The sequence below is a fragment of the Acartia tonsa genome, chromosome 15, assembly GCF_053477335.1.
Source record: "Acartia tonsa isolate MP-2025a chromosome 15, ASM5347733v1, whole genome shotgun sequence".
NCBI classification, from domain to species: Eukaryota; Metazoa; Arthropoda; class Copepoda; order Calanoida; family Acartiidae; genus Acartia; species Acartia tonsa.
The window spans coordinates 1,350,598-1,368,586 of NC_137274.1; the positions used below are offsets into that span (position 1 = coordinate 1,350,598).

Consider the following 17,989-nt stretch of genomic DNA (forward strand, 5'->3'; position numbering starts at 1 on the left):
TTTTGTTGAGTTCGGGGTGTCTTTAATTGTCCATGTTGTCAAATGATAAAAATTAAAAAAAGTCAAAAGCACATTTAATATATCTCATATGTATGTTTAAATTAATGCTAATATGGATTAATTTACAATCTATATAACACGAGTATTCGCATGTGTATCATCAAATATCCATTTTATCAAAAGAATTCGCTTCATAAAAGTTTTCAAAATCAATTAAAATACCTAAAAAAAACATGGGTGAAACATAAATTTTCTCGTCAATATATTAATAATGCATGGTGTCCTATTATATTCTGAAAGAAAATACTTAGGATCAATGCTGGAAGGTACTTAGAATCATGTGCTCTCGTTCGTGGATAGTCCTCTTTTGGGGACTAGTGTAATAATAAACAGCCCGTTATCACCTCTCTTTCTCGGGTTAAAGTATGTTTTCTGTATGTTAATTATTGTTGCGCTTTATAATTTATGTTAAAAATACTAGGGTTGGGCCGGATATCTGGTTTGGCCGGATATCTTGTTTGGCCGGATATCCGGCCATTTTTAATATCCGGCCGGATACCGGATATTAAAACTATCCGGTTTCATGATATCCGGCTGATTTTTGACGCCGGATATCCGGTAAATTGCCAGATATCGAACGTTGGCCAGAAATCCGGCTGGAACTGATTTCTAATGCCGGATATCCGGTATCCGGCCAAAAAATTATCCGGCCTAACCCTATTTAAAATACTTTCAGATATCCCCTACAGTTGTCTGCTGCTAATAAAATGACCGAGGGCAAGGAGACCGATAAGAAAGGAGCCGCGGCCGCCGAATCCGGGGAAAAGTCCAAGGGCCAGATGAGAAAGGAGGCCAAAAAGGCGGAAAAAGCCGCCAAACGGGCGGCGGATAAGGAACAGAAGGGAGGTCAGCAGCAAGCAGAGACTGATGGACCGGATATCTCCCAGGGGAAATATGGTGTCCAGGTAATTAATTTTCACCCATTCATAATTTAATAAAAGTGTGGGAAAAGGGGACTATCCACGAACAAGAGCAAGTGATTCTAAGCACCTTGCAGCATTGATTCTTGGCATTTTTTTAGTGAATATACTAGGTTTTTGTTTAATATTTGGTTTATTGACTAAAAAGTTAGGTTTCACCATAGTATTATATGGAAAAAACTTTGAAATGTTAAGCATATTTTGGTGTAATATCATGGATGAGTTTAAACTGTTGTTTAAAAGCTTTGACACAAGAGTATATCATTTTGATTAAAAATGTATGTTTAGAATAAGGGTTGGTAGCTTGTAATATTTTAAACAGTTTAATTAATGTACTTTTGCAAATTACATCATTTGATGTTTTTATTTTATTTTGTCCTTTGAACTCAACAAAGCATTTAATGATATTGCATCAAAAAAATGCTTTACATTTTAAAGTATTTTTCATATAAAACCATGGTGAAGCATAATTTTTTAGTCAATAAACCAAATACCTATTTAACATAAACCTAGTAGGTATATATTTACTAAAAAAAAACTTTGGATCATTGCTTGAAGGTGCTTAGAATCCCTTGCTCTCGTTCGTGGATAGTTCCCTTTGAGGTGCATGGGAATTAATTTGTATGAGTGGTAATATTTACAGCCATAATTGTTTGCCGTTGTGAGCGGTGATGGGGAAGTACTTAGGAATAAGGTCAGGGGTGTATATTCTGCATGATCCCCTGCTCAGGGGGGGGGGGGAATAAAAAATAAGTGGTTGGAGGGAAAAAAAATGTAAAAATTAAGAAAACTGAAAACATTTTTTCCATTTCGCCCCCCTCCTTGGTTAAAAAAACTAAAAAATGTGTGGTAGGAGGGATAAAATAAATAAAATATAGAGTTCTTTAAATATTTTTCTATTTTCCCCCCTACTTTTTAAGAAAAATCTAGGGGGGAAAAAATAAAAAATTTTGTAGCAGGGGAAAAAAAATAAATCTTGTGCAGAATATACACCCCTGAATAAGGTATAAGTTGAATCAATCCAAAGTTAAGAAAGTTTAATTTCCCAAACTTTCATGAATATTCCCACGCTCCTTTGAATATTCCCATGCTCCTACGAATATTCCCACGCAGGGTGGGGAAAAACCCAGGGTTTTTTTAAAAAGCCCAACCCAAAAACCCAACCCAAAAACCCTTTTTTTAAGGGTTTTTTTGGGGGTTTTATTGGTTTTTTTAAAAAAACCCTGGGTGGGTTTTTTGTATGCCCACCCTGTTCCCACGCCCCTTTGAATATTCCCATGCTCCTACAAATATTCTCACACTCCTTTGTTCAGGAGATGAATCAATCCAAGGTGAAGAATGTGGTGGACATCATCAACGTCAAAGATCTTAAGGAATTTACAGTGTTTATTTCAATCATTATCCTATTATTTATAGGTTGATACCTGCGACGGATCGTAGCTCAACTTGCGATCGTCGTCGGTAAGGTGATAGGTTCAAATCTCGGACCAACACCGCGTCATAACTAAAGACGTTAAAAATGGTTCCTATTGCTACGATGTCAGGTGCGCAACATTAATAGTTAGAGTAAGGGGAATGCCATGGCCCTAAACAGGCGCTACTCATTGCCATGCACAATTAGGACAAAGGTGGTGTAATCAGAGTTGGTTTTTTATTGTAATTTTGTGTTTCATCATTGGGGATGTACATCAATTTATCGGCCATTGTCTTATCCGTATTATATACAGCTTTCCGCGGACACCAATGCGGATAGTATTACTAAAAAACTGGTGTTAATCCAGCGGATATTGTGTGTAACACTGTGGAATTGACAGGTGAAGGATGCTGGCAACAAGGTCTGGATTCGTGGAAGACTCCACACAAGCAGAGCCAAGGGGAAGCAGTGCTTCTTTGTAATTCGTGATCAACAGGAGACTGTTCAGTGTCTGGCATTTGTCAATGAGAGAATTAGCAAACAGATGATTAAGGTAGGTCATGTGATCAACAGGACACTGTTCAGTGTCTGGCATTTGTCAATGAGAGAATTAGCAAACAGATGATTAAGGTAGGTCATGTGATCAACAGTACACTGTTCAGTGTCTGGCATTTGTCAATGAAAGAATTAGCAAACAGATGATTAAGGTAGGTCATGTGACCAACAGGACACTGTTCAGTGTCGGGCATTTGTCAATGAGAGAATTAGTAAACAGATGATTAAGGTAGGTTAATACTTTATTAAGTTAGTTACCAGGGTATAAAGGGGGAGTTAGGTTGTGCAAAAATACCGCAAAGGTGTGAGTTTTAAGGCTTAAAAACAGTAGTAGAACGATAATATTCAATAAATATGTGTATTCCTTATTGAAAAGAACTATAGACTAAAAGATTTTTTTAAGTTAACATAAATGTTATCGTTCTACTACTGTTGTTAAGCCCTAAAACTCACACCTTTATGGAATTTTAGCACAACCCTTTTTTGAAAAAATAACATGGTGTCAACATGATTCCAAATTAAATAATTCGGCGAGTAATGCAAAATCTTTTCCCACATCTCCTAAGAGAGTAGGCCGATCCGGGTTCTTAAAGAAATGACTTGGTGTGGGGTTTTGTCTAGAAATCATCCGATATTTATTAAATTTGGAGGATTTATTATTGTTTTGTGTTCTTCTGGTTCATTTCCCATCTCTCTAAAGAGTATTGTTGATTATGAAATTTATTGGATACCATCGCCATGCCAATTTGGGTTCTTTAAAAAAATGACTCAGCAAAGGTTTTTGTCTAGAAATCTTCTGATGGTTGTTAGGTATTTATTAAAGAAGCAGGGGTGTATATTCTGCACAAGATTTATTTTTTTTCCCCGGCTACAAATTTTAATATTTTTTTTCCCCCCTAGTTTTTTCTCACCAAGTAGGGGGGAAAATGGAAAAATATTTAAAGAACTCTATATTCTATTTATTTTATCCCTCCTACCACACATTTTTAAATTTTTTTTTCGACAAGGAGGGGGGGGGAAATGGAAAAAATGTTTTCAGATTTCTTAATTTTTACATTTTTTTCCCTCCAACCACTTGTTGTGTTTTTTTCTAGTTCATTTCCCACATCTCCAAAGAGAGTATTGTTGACGTTGAAGCTGAAATAGTGAAGGCTGACGAGAAGATTGAGAGCTGCTCACAGCAAAATATTGAGCTCCACGTCCATCAGGTACTAAACCGATTGTTATCCGCTGGATTAGAACCGGTTCTCTCAGCCATACTATCCGCGTAATATCCGCGTAAAGCTGTCTATGAAACTTAGCAATAGATAACTTTAAAACTCTAAAGGGATAAGACAGTGGCCGTTAAAATTGATGTACAATCCCAATTTTGATTAACAAAATTACCCCTCCTATAGATTAAGATTAGTGGTTGAAACGATTGAACACCCAACTTAATAAACCAACCAATCATAATTTACTTAAGTTCCCAAATTATAAAGCCAACTATTTTAAAAACGTTATTATAAAACCTTTGGAACTAGTGTATTGAATAAAAATTATTGGGTTGAATTTTTTGGGGAAAGATTTATTTGTTGTTTTTTTCTGCAGGTTTGGGTGGTGTCCGCATCCGCGCCCCAGCTTCCACTTCTCATTGAGGACGCCGCCAGGTAAAGGTTTGAAGAACCTAAAAAGCTTTTTGCATGTAGCCAAGAAATAGAAAGTATGTAAAAAAAAAAAATCTCAAATGGATACATTGATTTAACCTTTTAATAATTTAATATTATACTTTTCAAAATATATGTTTGTTTTTTATTATAATTGTTATCACAGTTTTAGCATCAGGCATTTTTACCCTACATGTACCTATTAGTAGTTAGTACAGCTGCATTTTTAGAGATATCAAAAAACATCTGAAGTAAATGTTATGTACATTTTTATAGAGAATATGAACCTATAATTATTTTTTTCATGCATCTTCTGGTTGATTCCCAAAACTGGAAAACGCAGTTTTTTTAGACACATTTTATAAACGATTCGTGTGCTACGTATAGTATCCTTATACTAAAGTAACAGGATGTCTGTTTGTCTGTGTGTTTGTATCAAAGGATCTATCTAACCGCTGAACCGATCGGGTTCTCTTTAACAGGGTAGCTTCTCATAGGTCCCGTGAAGGTTTATAACTATTTTTGGGGAGGGTACCACCACCCTCCCAAGAGAAATCATAATAAAATCTAAAAAAATTGAAATATTCCTGCCGCATAGTGTCGCTAGCGTAGTGGCGCTGCGTAATGACATGAATTTAACAGCTGATCGTAACATAGACAAATTATTTCTCAAATTAGATATTTAAAATAAATAAAAAACATTTAAATGCCACTAGCGGCCTTTAGGGGCGTAGCCGCTAGTATAATAGTATAGAGGTACGTGGTAAAATGTCCCAACTGACTTAAAACTTGATTTTAGGAAAGTAACGGACGAGGAGGAGGGTAATTTTGCCCGGGTGAACCAGGACACCAGGTTGGATAACAGGATACTAGACCTTAGAACCCCAGCGAATCAGGTATCTATTTATCTGTCTGTCTGTCTGTCTGTCTCTCTTTGAACCAGGATACCAGGTTGGATAACAGGATACTAGACCTTAGGACCCCAGCTAATCAGGTATCTATCTATCTGTCTCTCTGTCTGTCTGTTTATCTGTCTGTCTCTCTGTCTGTCTGTCTGTCTGTCTGTCTGTCTGTCTGTCTGTCTGTGAATCAAGATACTGGACCTTAGGACTCCAGCTAATCAGGTATCTATCTGTCTGTCTGTCTATCTATTTATCTGTCTGTCTCTGTCTGTCTGCCTGAGAACCAGGATACTAGGTTGGATAACAGAATACTAGACCTCAGGACCCCAGCTAATCAGGTATCTTATCTATCTATCTGTCTGTCAATCTATCTATCTATCTGTCTGTCTGTCTGTCTGTCTGTGAACCAGGATACTAGGTTGGACAACAGAATACTTGACCTTAGGACGCCAGCTAATCAAGTATATATCTATCTGTCTGTCTAACTGTCTGTCTGTGTGTCTATCTGTGAATCAGGATACTAGGTTAGATAACAGATAACTAGAACTTAGGACCCCAGATAATCAGGTATCTCTCTATCTGCAGACTGGCCAGAGTGTACGTTTTGTACGTTTTGTACGTTACGCATCGAATCTGTGTACGTTCTGGACGTTATTTTGATATGTGTACGTAACGTATTTTGAAATTTGTGTTTTTGTACGTTTTACGTTTTTTTTTAAAAATAATAAGAATCAAATATTAGCAGAAAAGTAATTTGTATGTTTTGTACGAAAATTTTAACAAAAACTATAGGTGTATTATATTAAATAAATTCAATATTATCTTAAATTTTCATAGAACAAAAATATGTAGGTAAATTATGCATATATGTTACTATAACTTTTAGTTTAAATTTATGGATTTTACATTATTTGTTTTCAAAATTCTTTATATTCCTAGGTAAATATTCCGAGATATCATATGGTGTTCAGTTCAGGATTTAGAAGTCATACTTTTGGCAACTTGGCTCTGTTATAGTGATAGGTTGTCGGACTGGCATTAATAAACCCTATTATCTTTCCTTCTATCTTAAGATCAATGTAGTACAGTATTGTTTAAAAATGTGGGTCACACCAAACTTTGTTTGTTTTTCTCCTGTGGAGAAAAAAAGAAAAATCTTATTTGGAACAGTAATGTGTTTACAATTTACACATTTTTACATATACACAGTTTTTAAGCCAAAAAACATAAAACAGATTTTTAAAACTAAAGATAAAAGCAGATTTAAAAGAACTGATGTATATTATCAAAGCAAACATTTAGAATGAAATTTAATGTTATCTAGACTTCAGTAAAGCACTTGATTTAGAAAAAAATATTCCTATTAATTTCCGCAAACGGGTTTTTAGCCACGAAAACAAATAGCTAAAGCCTTTATTGAACATAGAACACTATCTAGTAGTTTTAAGTACGCTTTAAAATTGAGTGGACGGAACATTATCATAGTTTTAAAAAAAGATTATTTACCAAACTACAGTTTATTTGTATATTCTTATATTCAATATGTCCATATAAACTATCTATTTGTTATACTTCGTTCTTTATTTATCCTTTAAAATTCTATCTGTCTCTCCTATAACAAACGATATATAATTATTTGGATGTTGCACCAGATTTTCATATACTAAAGTTATACTCCCAGCTAGCTAAAATAACGATACCCTCCATCCCTTCCTTCTTAATGAACGAACTGATCAATAAATAAGACCCGCATCCACCTACTTTCTATCTACTCATATAACACTATCTATCTGTCTATCTATAACTATAATTATCTATCTATTTCAGATGAATGGGTATGACTCCTTGAACATGGACGATACAGGAGTTTTAATCTTTCTATCAATTTAAATCCTATCTATCTATAACTTTATCTATCTATCTGTCTATCTATAACACTATTTATCTATCTATTTCAGATGAAAGGGTATGACTCACTGAATATGGACGATACAGAAGTTTTAATCTTTCTATCAATTTAAATCCTATCTATTTATAACTGTATTTATCTATCTATAACTGTATCTATCTATCTATTTCAGATGAAAGGGTATGACTCCCTGAACATGGACGATACAGAAGTTTTAATCTTTCTATCAATTTAAATCCTATCTATTTATAACTGTATTTATCTATCTATAACTGTATCTATCTATCTATTTCAGATGAAAGGGTATGACTCCCTGAACATGGACGATACAGAAGTTTTAATCTTTCTATCAATTTAAATCCTATCTATCTACTAGTGAATCGGTGGTGCAGGCACCACCTAAAAAATTATATTCTACGTTATCTCACTTCTGAATATTAACCCTATTTTTCCATAGAGCTATCCCCGACTATTAACCTTTTTTCTTCCATTGACCTATCCCCGACTATTAACCTTTTTTTCTTCCATTGTCCTATCCCCGACTAAAAACCTTTTTTTCTTCTATTGAGCTATCCCTAAATATTAACCTTTTTTTCTTCCATTGACCTATCCCCGACTTAATATTTTTTTCTTCCATTGACCTATCCCTGACTATTAACCTTTTTTTCTTCCATTGACCTATCCCCGACTATTAACCTTTTTTCTTCCATTGACCTATCCCCAACTATTAATTTTCTTTTCTTCCATTGACCTATCCCCGACTATTAACCTTTTTTCTTCCATTGACCTATCTCCAACTATTAAACTTTTTTCTTCCATTGTGTAATCTCATCAAAAGTTCTGTAATATGATATTATTTATTTGATTTTCGTTAATTTTTCGATCTTTCTTTAAATTCTAACTAGAGCTTATCACTTCTTGTCAGAAAATTTTAGTATATTACTTTGGACAAAATCGTTTAGCTACACTTGTTTTTGTAATAACATGTTTGAAAAATCATTTGTTATTTTTTCAGATGGAAATATTAGATAATCTATAAATTTTATTATAATTCAAAAATGATTTAGAAAATCAGTTGAAGTTTGTTAGGGTAGTAGTAAGTGTTACACCTTAAGTTCTGTATTATACTAACTTTTATTATTAAAATTATAATAAGAGTGTACCTATTGTTTATTTACTTAACATCTCACTAAACATACCTTTAGTACACAACATATTAGATATTAATGTATTAATATAGATAATTAGAAGAAAATATACATTATGTGTTTTTATTATGTACGTTTTTTGTACGTTTTTTGTTTTTGTTTTATGTACGTAACGTATTTTTTTTGTGTACGTTATGTACGTTTTTTATTTTCAAAATTGACTGGCCAGTCTGTATCTGTCTGTCTGTCTGTCTGTCTGTCTGTCTGTCTGTCTGTCTGTCTGTATGTCTGTCTGTCTGTCTGTCTTTGAACCAGGATTCTAGGTTGGATAACAGAATACTTCATTGACCTTAGGACCCCGGCTAATCAAGTATATATCTATCTATCTGTCCGTCTAACTTTCTGTCTGTCTGTCTGTCTGTCTGTCTGTCTGTCTGTCTGTCTGTCTGTGAATCAGGATACTAGGTTGGATAACAGAATACTAGAACTTAGGACCCCAGATAATCAGGTATCTCTCTATCTGTCTGTCTATCTGTCTGTCTGCCTGTCTTTGAACCAGGATTCTAGGTTGGATAACAGAAGACTTGACCTTAGGACCCCGGCTAATCAAGTATATATCTATCTATCTGTCTATATATCTGTCTGTCTAACTTTCTGTCTGTCTGTCTGTCTGTCTGTCTGTCTGTGTGTCTATCTGTGAATCAGGATACTAGGTTGGATAACAGAATACTAGAACTTTGGACCCCAGATAATCAGGTATCTCTCTATCTGTCTGTCTGTCTGTGTGTCTGTCTGTCTATGAATCAAGATACTAGACCTTAGGACCCTAGTTAATCAGGTATTTATCTATCTATCTATCTGTCTGTCTATTTTGTGATTATTTTAGGCCATTTTCCGACTGGAGGCGGGTGTGTGCTCTCTCTTCAGAGATGTACTGACTAAACAAGGTTTTGTTGAGATCCACACCCCCAAGATTATCAGCGCGGCTAGCGAAGGCGGGGCCAACGTTTTCAAGGTGTCCTATTTCAAAGGTTCAGCCTACCTAGCCCAGTCGCCGCAGCTCTACAAACAAATGGCCATTGCTGCAGATTTTGGCAAAGTTTTCACTGTCGGCGGAGTGTTCAGAGCTGAGGATTCCAACACTCACAGGTACGACGACATTTCATCAGTTTCCCGCCATTTTTAATTTAAATGGAAATTTTCTTTCCAAATTTCAGATTCCTAAAAGGTTGTAAGTATGCAGTAATGTGTATTAACACATTGTTTTCATACAGGCCATATATTTGTTTCATGGATTAAAGCAATTTCAGTTACAACTATCTTTTAAATACATCTATCTGTCGGTCTGTATGTTTGTCGGTCTGTCTGTCTGACTGGACAGCTTTTATTATGTGATTTGTCACTGGCATTTGACTGAGTTTGTTGGGTTGTACGAACATGCCCAATCATCAGTTTCCCGCCAAAACCTTCTAATTTCGCGCCATTTTTTTTTAACAGCGTAATTTATTTTATATTTTTTGATTTGTCACAGGCATTTGACTGAGTTTGTTGGGTTGGACGGAAATGACCAATCATCAAATTCCCGCCAAAACCTTCTATTTTCGCGCCAAAACTACCTATATAATTTCGCGCCAAAACTGATAATTTCGCGCCATTTTTTTAGCAGCGTAATTTATTTTACATTTTGTGATTTGTCACAGGCATTTGACTGAGTTTGTTGGGTTGGACATGGAGATGGCTTTCAAGTTCCACTATCACGAGGTTGTTGACACCATCGGGAACATGTTCACTCAAATTTTCAAAGGTAGTATTTCCAGACAATATCCGCTGGATTAGAACCGGTTCTCAGCCATTCTATCCGCATATTACCCGCGGAAAGTTGTCTATAATACGGAGCTATAAATTACTATAAAACTCAGGGATCTTAAGGGATAAGACAATGGCCCATAAATTGATGTACATCCCCTGTGATAATACACAAGATTACCCAATCTGTAGATAATAATTCAGGGTTGTAACGTTTAGACACTCAACTTAATGAACCAACCAATCATAATACAAAAGGTAATTCTCCAAGGTTGTTAAGCCAACCAATGTAAATACGTTATTATAGAACTTTGGAGACTAGTACAATAAACAGCTCAATATCCCCTTCCTCCCTGAATATTTTCCAGTAATATCTGCTAGATTAGAACATGTGAGTTCTGTTATGAATTTATGAAATTCCCCCCACACTTCCATGAAATTTCTCACACCTCGAAGCCTAGGTATACAATTTTTCCTAGGAAATTTTCCACGCTTTTATAACCACACTTTTTTATGATTTAGGACTTAGAGACAAATTCCAGGGTGAAATTGCCACAGTAAACACGCAGTATCCATCCGAACCATTCAAGTTTTTGGACCCTCCCCTCAGGCTGGAGTTCCCAGAGGTAATCAAGTTTTGGCGGGAAAATTTCAAATTTTGGCGGGAAAATTATTTTAGCTTAACTAAAATGAGTTGATGTAGCTAGGCGGCAATGGTGTTCATGTTCAACTCTAAAAATAGGATAAACAAACGGACTATTTAAAATAATATAGCATATTATTGATAAATCTACATTTGTATATATTTTTTAAGCATGACTGACAGACAAACGGACCAAGTAAATTCTTTACCAGACGCTCATTGGTATATTTTTTTTTAATTCGGCCGTGTAACTTGAATATCAGCAATCACATTTCTGACACTCTACAAGTGTTTATGTTCATTTGTCTTACAGTTCAGAGCTTCACTTTTATGGATGTTGTCATCCTTATTACAGCGTGTATTACAAAGTACTGTAAACCATGATAAAGTTTATTGTCTGCTAGGTTGTGTCGATGCCTATACAGGCATTGTCTTAACACTACCGCCCCTAGGAAGGACTTTTTTCCACGCTCCTATGAATTTCCCAACATTTCTCCAAATTTTCTCATGCTTTTAGAAAATTTCCCACGCTCCTTCGAATTTCCCAATTGTGATAAAGTTTAATGTCTGCTAGGCTGTGTCGATGCTACGCGAGGCGGGAGTCGAGATGGGGGACGAGGACGATCTTTCCACCCCAGCAGAGAAACTCCTGGGACGATTGGTCAAGTAAGTGGATTTGTAACAGTACCTTGGGTACTTTTATGTACTTTTGGTACCCCAGTGTACTTTGGGTACCCTAGTGTACTTTTGATACTCTAGTGTACTTTGGGTACTTTTATGTACTTTTGGTACCTACCCTAGTGTACTTTTGGTACCCTAGTTTACTTTTGGTACTCTAGTGTACTTTTGGTACTTTTATGTACTTTTGGTACCCTAGTGTACTTTGGGTACCTAGTGCAAATATGCAGATTATATTTGCAGGAAATAAGAAACTATTGGTCAAGTAAGTGGCCAAAGGATTCAGGGATCTCAAGGGATAAGACAATGGCCGATGTATTGTTTTTACATCCCTCTGTTTCTTTCCCATTCCCCTCTGTTGTCCCTTCCCTCTTCATCTTCTTTATTTTCCTATTTTCTCTCTCTCTCTTTCACTCCTCTCTTTTTTTTTATAAAGAAAGCCTCTTTCACTTCCCCCCCCCCCCTCTTACTGTTACGTTTACTGTTTAATCCTTAAATATTCAGGGCCAAGTATGACACGGACTTTTTCATCCTGGACAAATTTCCCCTGGCTGTCCGACCTTTCTACACTATGCCAGATCCTAATAATCAGAAGGTATGTAGAATATACGTGGATATTATGACAGGAGAAAAATTGTCGTCAATTTAGGTTGCAATTATCCCACCCTTTTATTGGTCGAGCCGTTTATCCAGTAGGAGGAGAGGGAATGGGGAAGATCGTTAAGTGACAAACGGATAAAATTAGTTATAGAGCAGATGTCCAGTTCTCATAACAAAGAATAAAAAGATGCAAAAAGGGATAGTTGCATGAAGAACATTTAACAATATGATTGCAAGCATGAGCTACAAGAAAACCATCTAACATTTATAGTTATGCATCAAAATAAATAGCAATCAATTAGGCACCAATAAAATACTCATGATGCTGTTTTTTTGTGTAAACAAAACAGCGATAGAAGTTGCATACATCCAAAAATATGATTTTCAAGTCTTGAAAACTACTTGGTAGAAAATTTAAATCTTTTAAATATATGTTCTTTAGATGTAATTAAACTATTGAACAGAAAAAAATATGCAGTTCACTAAATTAAAGTTTAAATGCATTTTGTGCAACTACCACTGTAAAGGTTTCTGTCTTTTGCAGCATGACCGACAGACAAACGGACAAAACAATGTAAAGATTAGATGCACACATGTTATAGTAATCCTCATGAGAAATTTCACCTGTATATCTTCGATAGCAGCAAAGTTTATTAATTTCCCCCCTAGAGTTACGGGCGGACAGAATAAGTTAATTATAGAGTAGCTTTGTTACAACATCCATAAAAACGAAGCTCTGAAACGGTAAGACAAACGAACATTAACACTTGTAGGGTGTCATAATTGAATCAAATATCAGAATTATTAATTATTATTTTTTCAACAATTTTTTAGGTTTTATTAAAAAATTACTTAAATACAGATTAATTTTTATAGACATACTTACATTTTTAAGACTTGATTATAGAGAGGCTTGGCTGATAACATTGTACGTTGTTATCCTAGGAATCAGTATTCTAAAAATCAGACCAATCGGATAATTTTATCAGTAAAAATTTGTTTTTGAAAAGTTAAGCAACATCATCATATTTAAACAATTTTGCAACACCAGCGAGCAGTGACCCTAATTTATTTATTTTTTAATCCACCTCTGTCTATTTATTTCAGTATTCCAACTCCTATGATATGTTTATGAGAGGTGAAGAAATTTTGTCTGGTGCTCAAAGGAAACAGTTTCAAATATTAAATGTTTTGGTGACCTGTCATGACTTAACAAAATAACTAAGGGAGGGGGCGGAAGTGACAATTTTTGAAACCAAAACTAAAAGTCAAAGAAACTCAACTAAATAAAGAGTTACAGCTTTGAGATTCGGCATGGCAGTTGCTTTAAAGAGGTACAATATGGAACTGTGAAGAAACAGCGGTGGAACCGACGCTCCCGCCGAAATTTTTTGTCTTTTCTCGCCAAATTAGACAATTTTCAATCATCTGAGATTTTTATAAAAATTTCCCATATATTTTTACTTGACATTTGTAATATTTAAAACATGTCAATATTAAAAAAGAAGTGTCAAGTGCAAATATAAGGAATTTTTTTTTGAAAAAATGGTTTATCTTAGATGATTGAAAATTGTCTTATTGGGCATAAAAAAAAAAATAGGCGGGAGCGGCGGTATCGCAGGCGATTCTTCACAGTTCAATATTGTACAATCATCTTTGAAGCAACTGCCATGCAAAATCTCAGAGCTGTAACTCTTTATTTAGTTGAGTTCCTTTGACTTTTAGTTTTGATTTCAAAAATTGTCACTTCCGCCCCCTCCCTTTGAAACAAGTGTGTGCTATTTATTACTCTTTTGGAAAAAAGATTTGCTACATAAATCATATTAGCAAGGCCTATAGCTGCCATTGCTCAACAATTTCTGCTCCACAACTAACTGACTAAAACTGTTTTCAATTGATTTGTGCTTTGCTTGCAGTCATTGTATTAACCCTTAACGATTGGAGGGTACATTGACCACCACCCCCCCCCCCCAATTTTTTTTTTAAGGGGTGTATAATCTGACAAAAATTGTGTAACATTAATGAAAGATTCACTTTATTTTTTCACTTCTACCACCCCCCTCCCCCCATCCTTAGCAGAATATACACCCAGGGATCTAAAGGGATAAGACAATGACCAATAAATTGATATACATTCCCAAAGATGATACACAAAATTACCCCTTCTGTATATTAAATTACAATTTATGGTTGAAACGTTTGGACACTTAACTAATGCAATTATAGTCCCCAAGATTATTATGCCAATGAATGAGACCTTGGGGACTAGTGTAATAAACAGCCCATTGTCCACTCCCTTACCTGACTATTGTTTTGAAACTGTAACTGTGATGATTACAGGATTCATGATCCAAACTTCTTGACAGAGAGAGCCAAGCTTCACGGAGTTGGTAAGTAAGAGCGTGGGAAAATAATAGTAAGCGTGGGAAAATAATACTAAGCGTGGGAAAATAATACAGAGCGTGAGAAAATAATACCAAGCGTGGGAGAATGCTACAGAGTGTGGGAAAATAATACTAAGCTTTAAAGTTGGTAAATAACAGCGTAAATATAAAGGGGTAAAATGGGGGGTGTAACTAGTAGTTTTTTTTTAATAAACATTTTACATAATAAACTATATTAGGACTTATTGAAAAAATGATGATTCTTTTATAGTTAGGTACAAATTAGAAAGCGTAGCAACTCTATAATCGTTACCAGAAAGTCCATGCGTCCATTTAAAACATGCTGATTTTTTACTTTTTTTGATAGCATTTTTTTGTATGATATAAAGGGGTAGTTTCACGAAATGCATTTGAACTTATTTTAGTAAACCGCATATTTTATCCTAGTTAAATGGTCAAACTACATTTATATAGCATATATTTGAAAGAATTTCAATTTTCTACCACGTAGTTTTTAAATATCAAGACTTGAAAATCGTCTTTTTAAATATATGCTATATGTAGTTTAACCCATGAACTAGGAAAAAATATGCGGTTCACTAAATTAAGTTCAAATGCATTTCGTGACACTATCCCAAAAAAGACATGTTAGAATTATCCTATCGATTTTAAACTTTGCATGATGATTCCTATGACAGTTAGGTGCAATTTAGAAGGCGTACTGAATTTTTAGTCAAAGTTTATAATATTTTACGGATCTGCTTTATACATTTTTTTCCGTCTGTCTGTCGGTCATGCTTAAAAAGACAAAATCTTATTATTTCAGTTCAAAAAGTCCTCAGTTTTCATGAAAACTAGGTATTTCTTTTCCAGTATAGCTTCATAACCGATTAATATTCGTTGGATTATTGGATTATTGCTGCAAGATCATTTATTGCATTGTGATACAGACAGTTTTCCTCGAATATTAAAACAATATCATAAAATGAATGACAGTTCTGGAGACCGGGCCTTCGGTATCTCGGTTCTAACAAAACTGGTATCAATCTCGTAATTTTACATTGTAATATTTGCGGAAAGCTGTCTATAATACGATGCGATAAATAACTATTTTACTATTTTCAGAGCTGAACACCATTGCAGCCTACATCGACTCATTTAGGTAAGTTTTCACCATTTTCCCGCCAAAATTTTAAATTTTCCCGCCAAAGCTTGACAATTTCGTGCCATATTTCTAACATCACACATTATTCTCATAACTCTTGTAGATAGGTGTATCTCAGAAATCTTAAGGGAAAGGATAATAAATTGGTGTATATCCCCATTGATAATTAACATAACTACCCCTACTGTAGATAAAAGTTATAAGTTGTAAATTTAGGACACAACTCTTTCTTTCTCTATCTCTCTCTCTCTCTAACCCTCCTTGATGATAATCTATCTGTCATTATAGGTATGGATGTCTCTCCATGTTGGAGGAGTTATTGGTATGGATCTCTCTTTCTCTCCCCCTATCTCTCTCTATCTTTATCTATCTATCTATCCCTCTCTACCATTTTTCCGCCAAAATTTTAAATTTTTCCCGCCTTGTTTCTGACAACTATATTAAAGGTATGGGTGCCCCCCCCCCCCCCCAAGCGGGGGCAGGTATTGGTATGGATCTCTCCCTCTCTATCTATCTATCCCTTTCCACCATTTTCCCGCCAAAACTTGACATTTTCCCGCCATATTATAGGTATGGATGTCCCCCCCACGCGGGAGGAGGTATTGGTATGGAGAGAGTGACTATGCTGTATCTTGGTCTAGACAATATCAGGAATAATATGGATCTAATAACATATGTGGATATATTAGCGGATACGCCCCCCTAGAAGCCTCTAGAGGCACTTATGGTGAGAGGGGGAGAAGTCGACCCCCCCCCCTCCTCCAAGTTTGCAGTGCTTGTGTGGTCGCAATTTTTGCATTACAGAAAAATTATTTAGTATGGGTCATTTTTTTGTGCATAAATCAACCACATTTTGGCTGGGGGCAAGTTTATAAGAACTTTGGGTACCAGTTTATAAAACTTTGGGTACCAGTTTTTAAAACTTTGGTTACCAATTTATAAAATTTTTGGTACCAGTTTATTAAACTTTGGGTACTAGTTCATAAAACATTTGGTACTAGTTAATAAAACTTTGGGTACCAGTTTATAAAACTTTTGGTAGGTAGCAGTTAATAAAAACTTGGTTTTGATTTATAAAACTTTGGGTACCAATTTATAAAACTTTGGGTACCAATTTATAAAACTTTGGGTACCAATTTACAAAACATAAGATACCAGTTAATAAAACTTTGGGTACTAATTTATTTAACTTTGAATAACAATTTATACAACATTGGGTACCAGTTTATAAAACTTTGGGTACCAGTAGTTGATAAAACTTTGGGTAGGTACCAATTTCGCTTTTTAAAAATGTTAAAGATCCGTATAATTAATAGGAAGACCAGCATGTTCCCCAGAGATCCCAAGAGGCTGACTCCATAAAAACTTTGGGTACTTAAGTGTACTATGTGTACTTTTGTACTAATACTTTTTCCAGTATGGCTTCGAAACCGATTAATATCCTCTGGATTAGAACCAGTTTTCTGCCTTACTGTAAAATTATGTATAGCATCGTATTACATCCAGTTTTCTACTAATATAAAGAAGTATAATCAATAGGATTTAAACCAGTTTTGTTAGCCCCTGCCTTCGGCATCTTGAGGCTAAAAATTTTTATAATTGTACATTTTTATATCCGCGGAATGCTGTCTATAATACGATGCGATAAATAACTATTATCATTGCATATGGATTTCAGAGGTTTTCCCCACATAATGCCAGTTAAACATCGTAACCCCCTGCCCCCTCTCCCCCCTTTATTTTTAGATAAATGAAAATGAGGGGGTTTTTTCTATGCACTAAACATGGCATTGCTATAAAAATCTAATTACATAATGTGTAATGTTATAAAAGATCTAATGCTACAAAAAGGTCTAATGTTATATTTATATTACGAAAATCTTATAGAATAAGCAGTAAATTATTATTTTTAAATGTAATAAAATTATTACCTTCATAAAAAATCTTTCAATTGCCAAAGAAAAAATCTTCCAATTTTTATGGCCATCGGGAATTTTTCAACATAAAAATTGGAATATAATGTATATTTATTTTCTCTTAATTAGACCTTTTGTAGGATTAGACCTTTTGTAGGATTAGATCTTTTATAGGGTTAGACCTTTTTAGGATTAGACCTTTTGTAGGATTAGGTCTTTTGTAGGTTTAGATCTTTTGTAGGT

The 17,989-nt window shown here is 34.9% G+C and overlaps 2 protein-coding genes across 5 annotated transcripts in view; one reads left to right on the top strand and one right to left on the bottom strand.

Annotated features, from left to right (window-relative positions):
* The window catches only part of LOC145306827 (sugar transporter SWEET1-like), a 177,966-nt gene that overhangs the window by 71,926 nt on the left and 88,051 nt on the right, over positions 1–17,989 (bottom strand). The gene's annotated exons all lie outside the window — the stretch shown is intronic.
* Positions 729–17,816, top strand: LOC145306822 (aspartate--tRNA ligase, cytoplasmic-like). 4 transcript variants are annotated; one of them, XM_080149125.1, is made up of 16 exons: positions 729–965; positions 2,294–2,351; positions 2,793–2,947; positions 4,044–4,157; positions 4,540–4,598; positions 5,395–5,491; positions 9,441–9,703; positions 10,255–10,358; positions 10,883–10,986; positions 11,578–11,669; positions 12,186–12,276; positions 13,389–13,445; positions 14,620–14,671; positions 15,791–15,827; positions 16,401–16,479; positions 17,145–17,816. In XM_080149125.1, the coding sequence occupies exons 1-16, from the start codon at positions 768–770 to the stop codon at positions 17,190–17,192; spliced, it is 1,608 nt and encodes a 535-aa protein (XP_080005251.1). In that variant the 5' UTR covers positions 729–767; the 3' UTR covers positions 17,193–17,816. The 4 variants fall into 4 exon arrangements, with proteins under 4 accessions (XP_080005251.1, XP_080005249.1, XP_080005248.1 ...); XM_080149123.1 differs by lacking the exon at positions 17,145–17,816 and adding an exon at positions 5,547–5,589 and having other exon boundaries at positions 5,395–5,448; positions 16,401–16,564; XM_080149122.1 differs by lacking the exon at positions 17,145–17,816 and adding an exon at positions 5,793–5,835 and having other exon boundaries at positions 5,395–5,448; positions 16,401–16,564.

Bases quoted from the DNA above. Each gene is read 5' to 3' on its own strand.
- LOC145306822 (XM_080149121.1), top strand. From the start codon at position 768: ATGACCGAGGGCAAGGAGACCGATAAGAAAGGAGCCGCGGCCGCCGAA. The intron at 4,158-4,539 runs GTACTAAACCGA...TTTTTTCTGCAG, and splicing joins TTGAGCTCCACGTCCATCAG to GTTTGGGTGGTGTCCGCATC. The intron at 13,446-14,619 runs AGGAAACAGTTT...TGTGATGATTAC, and splicing joins AAATTTTGTCTGGTGCTCAA to AGGATTCATGATCCAAACTT.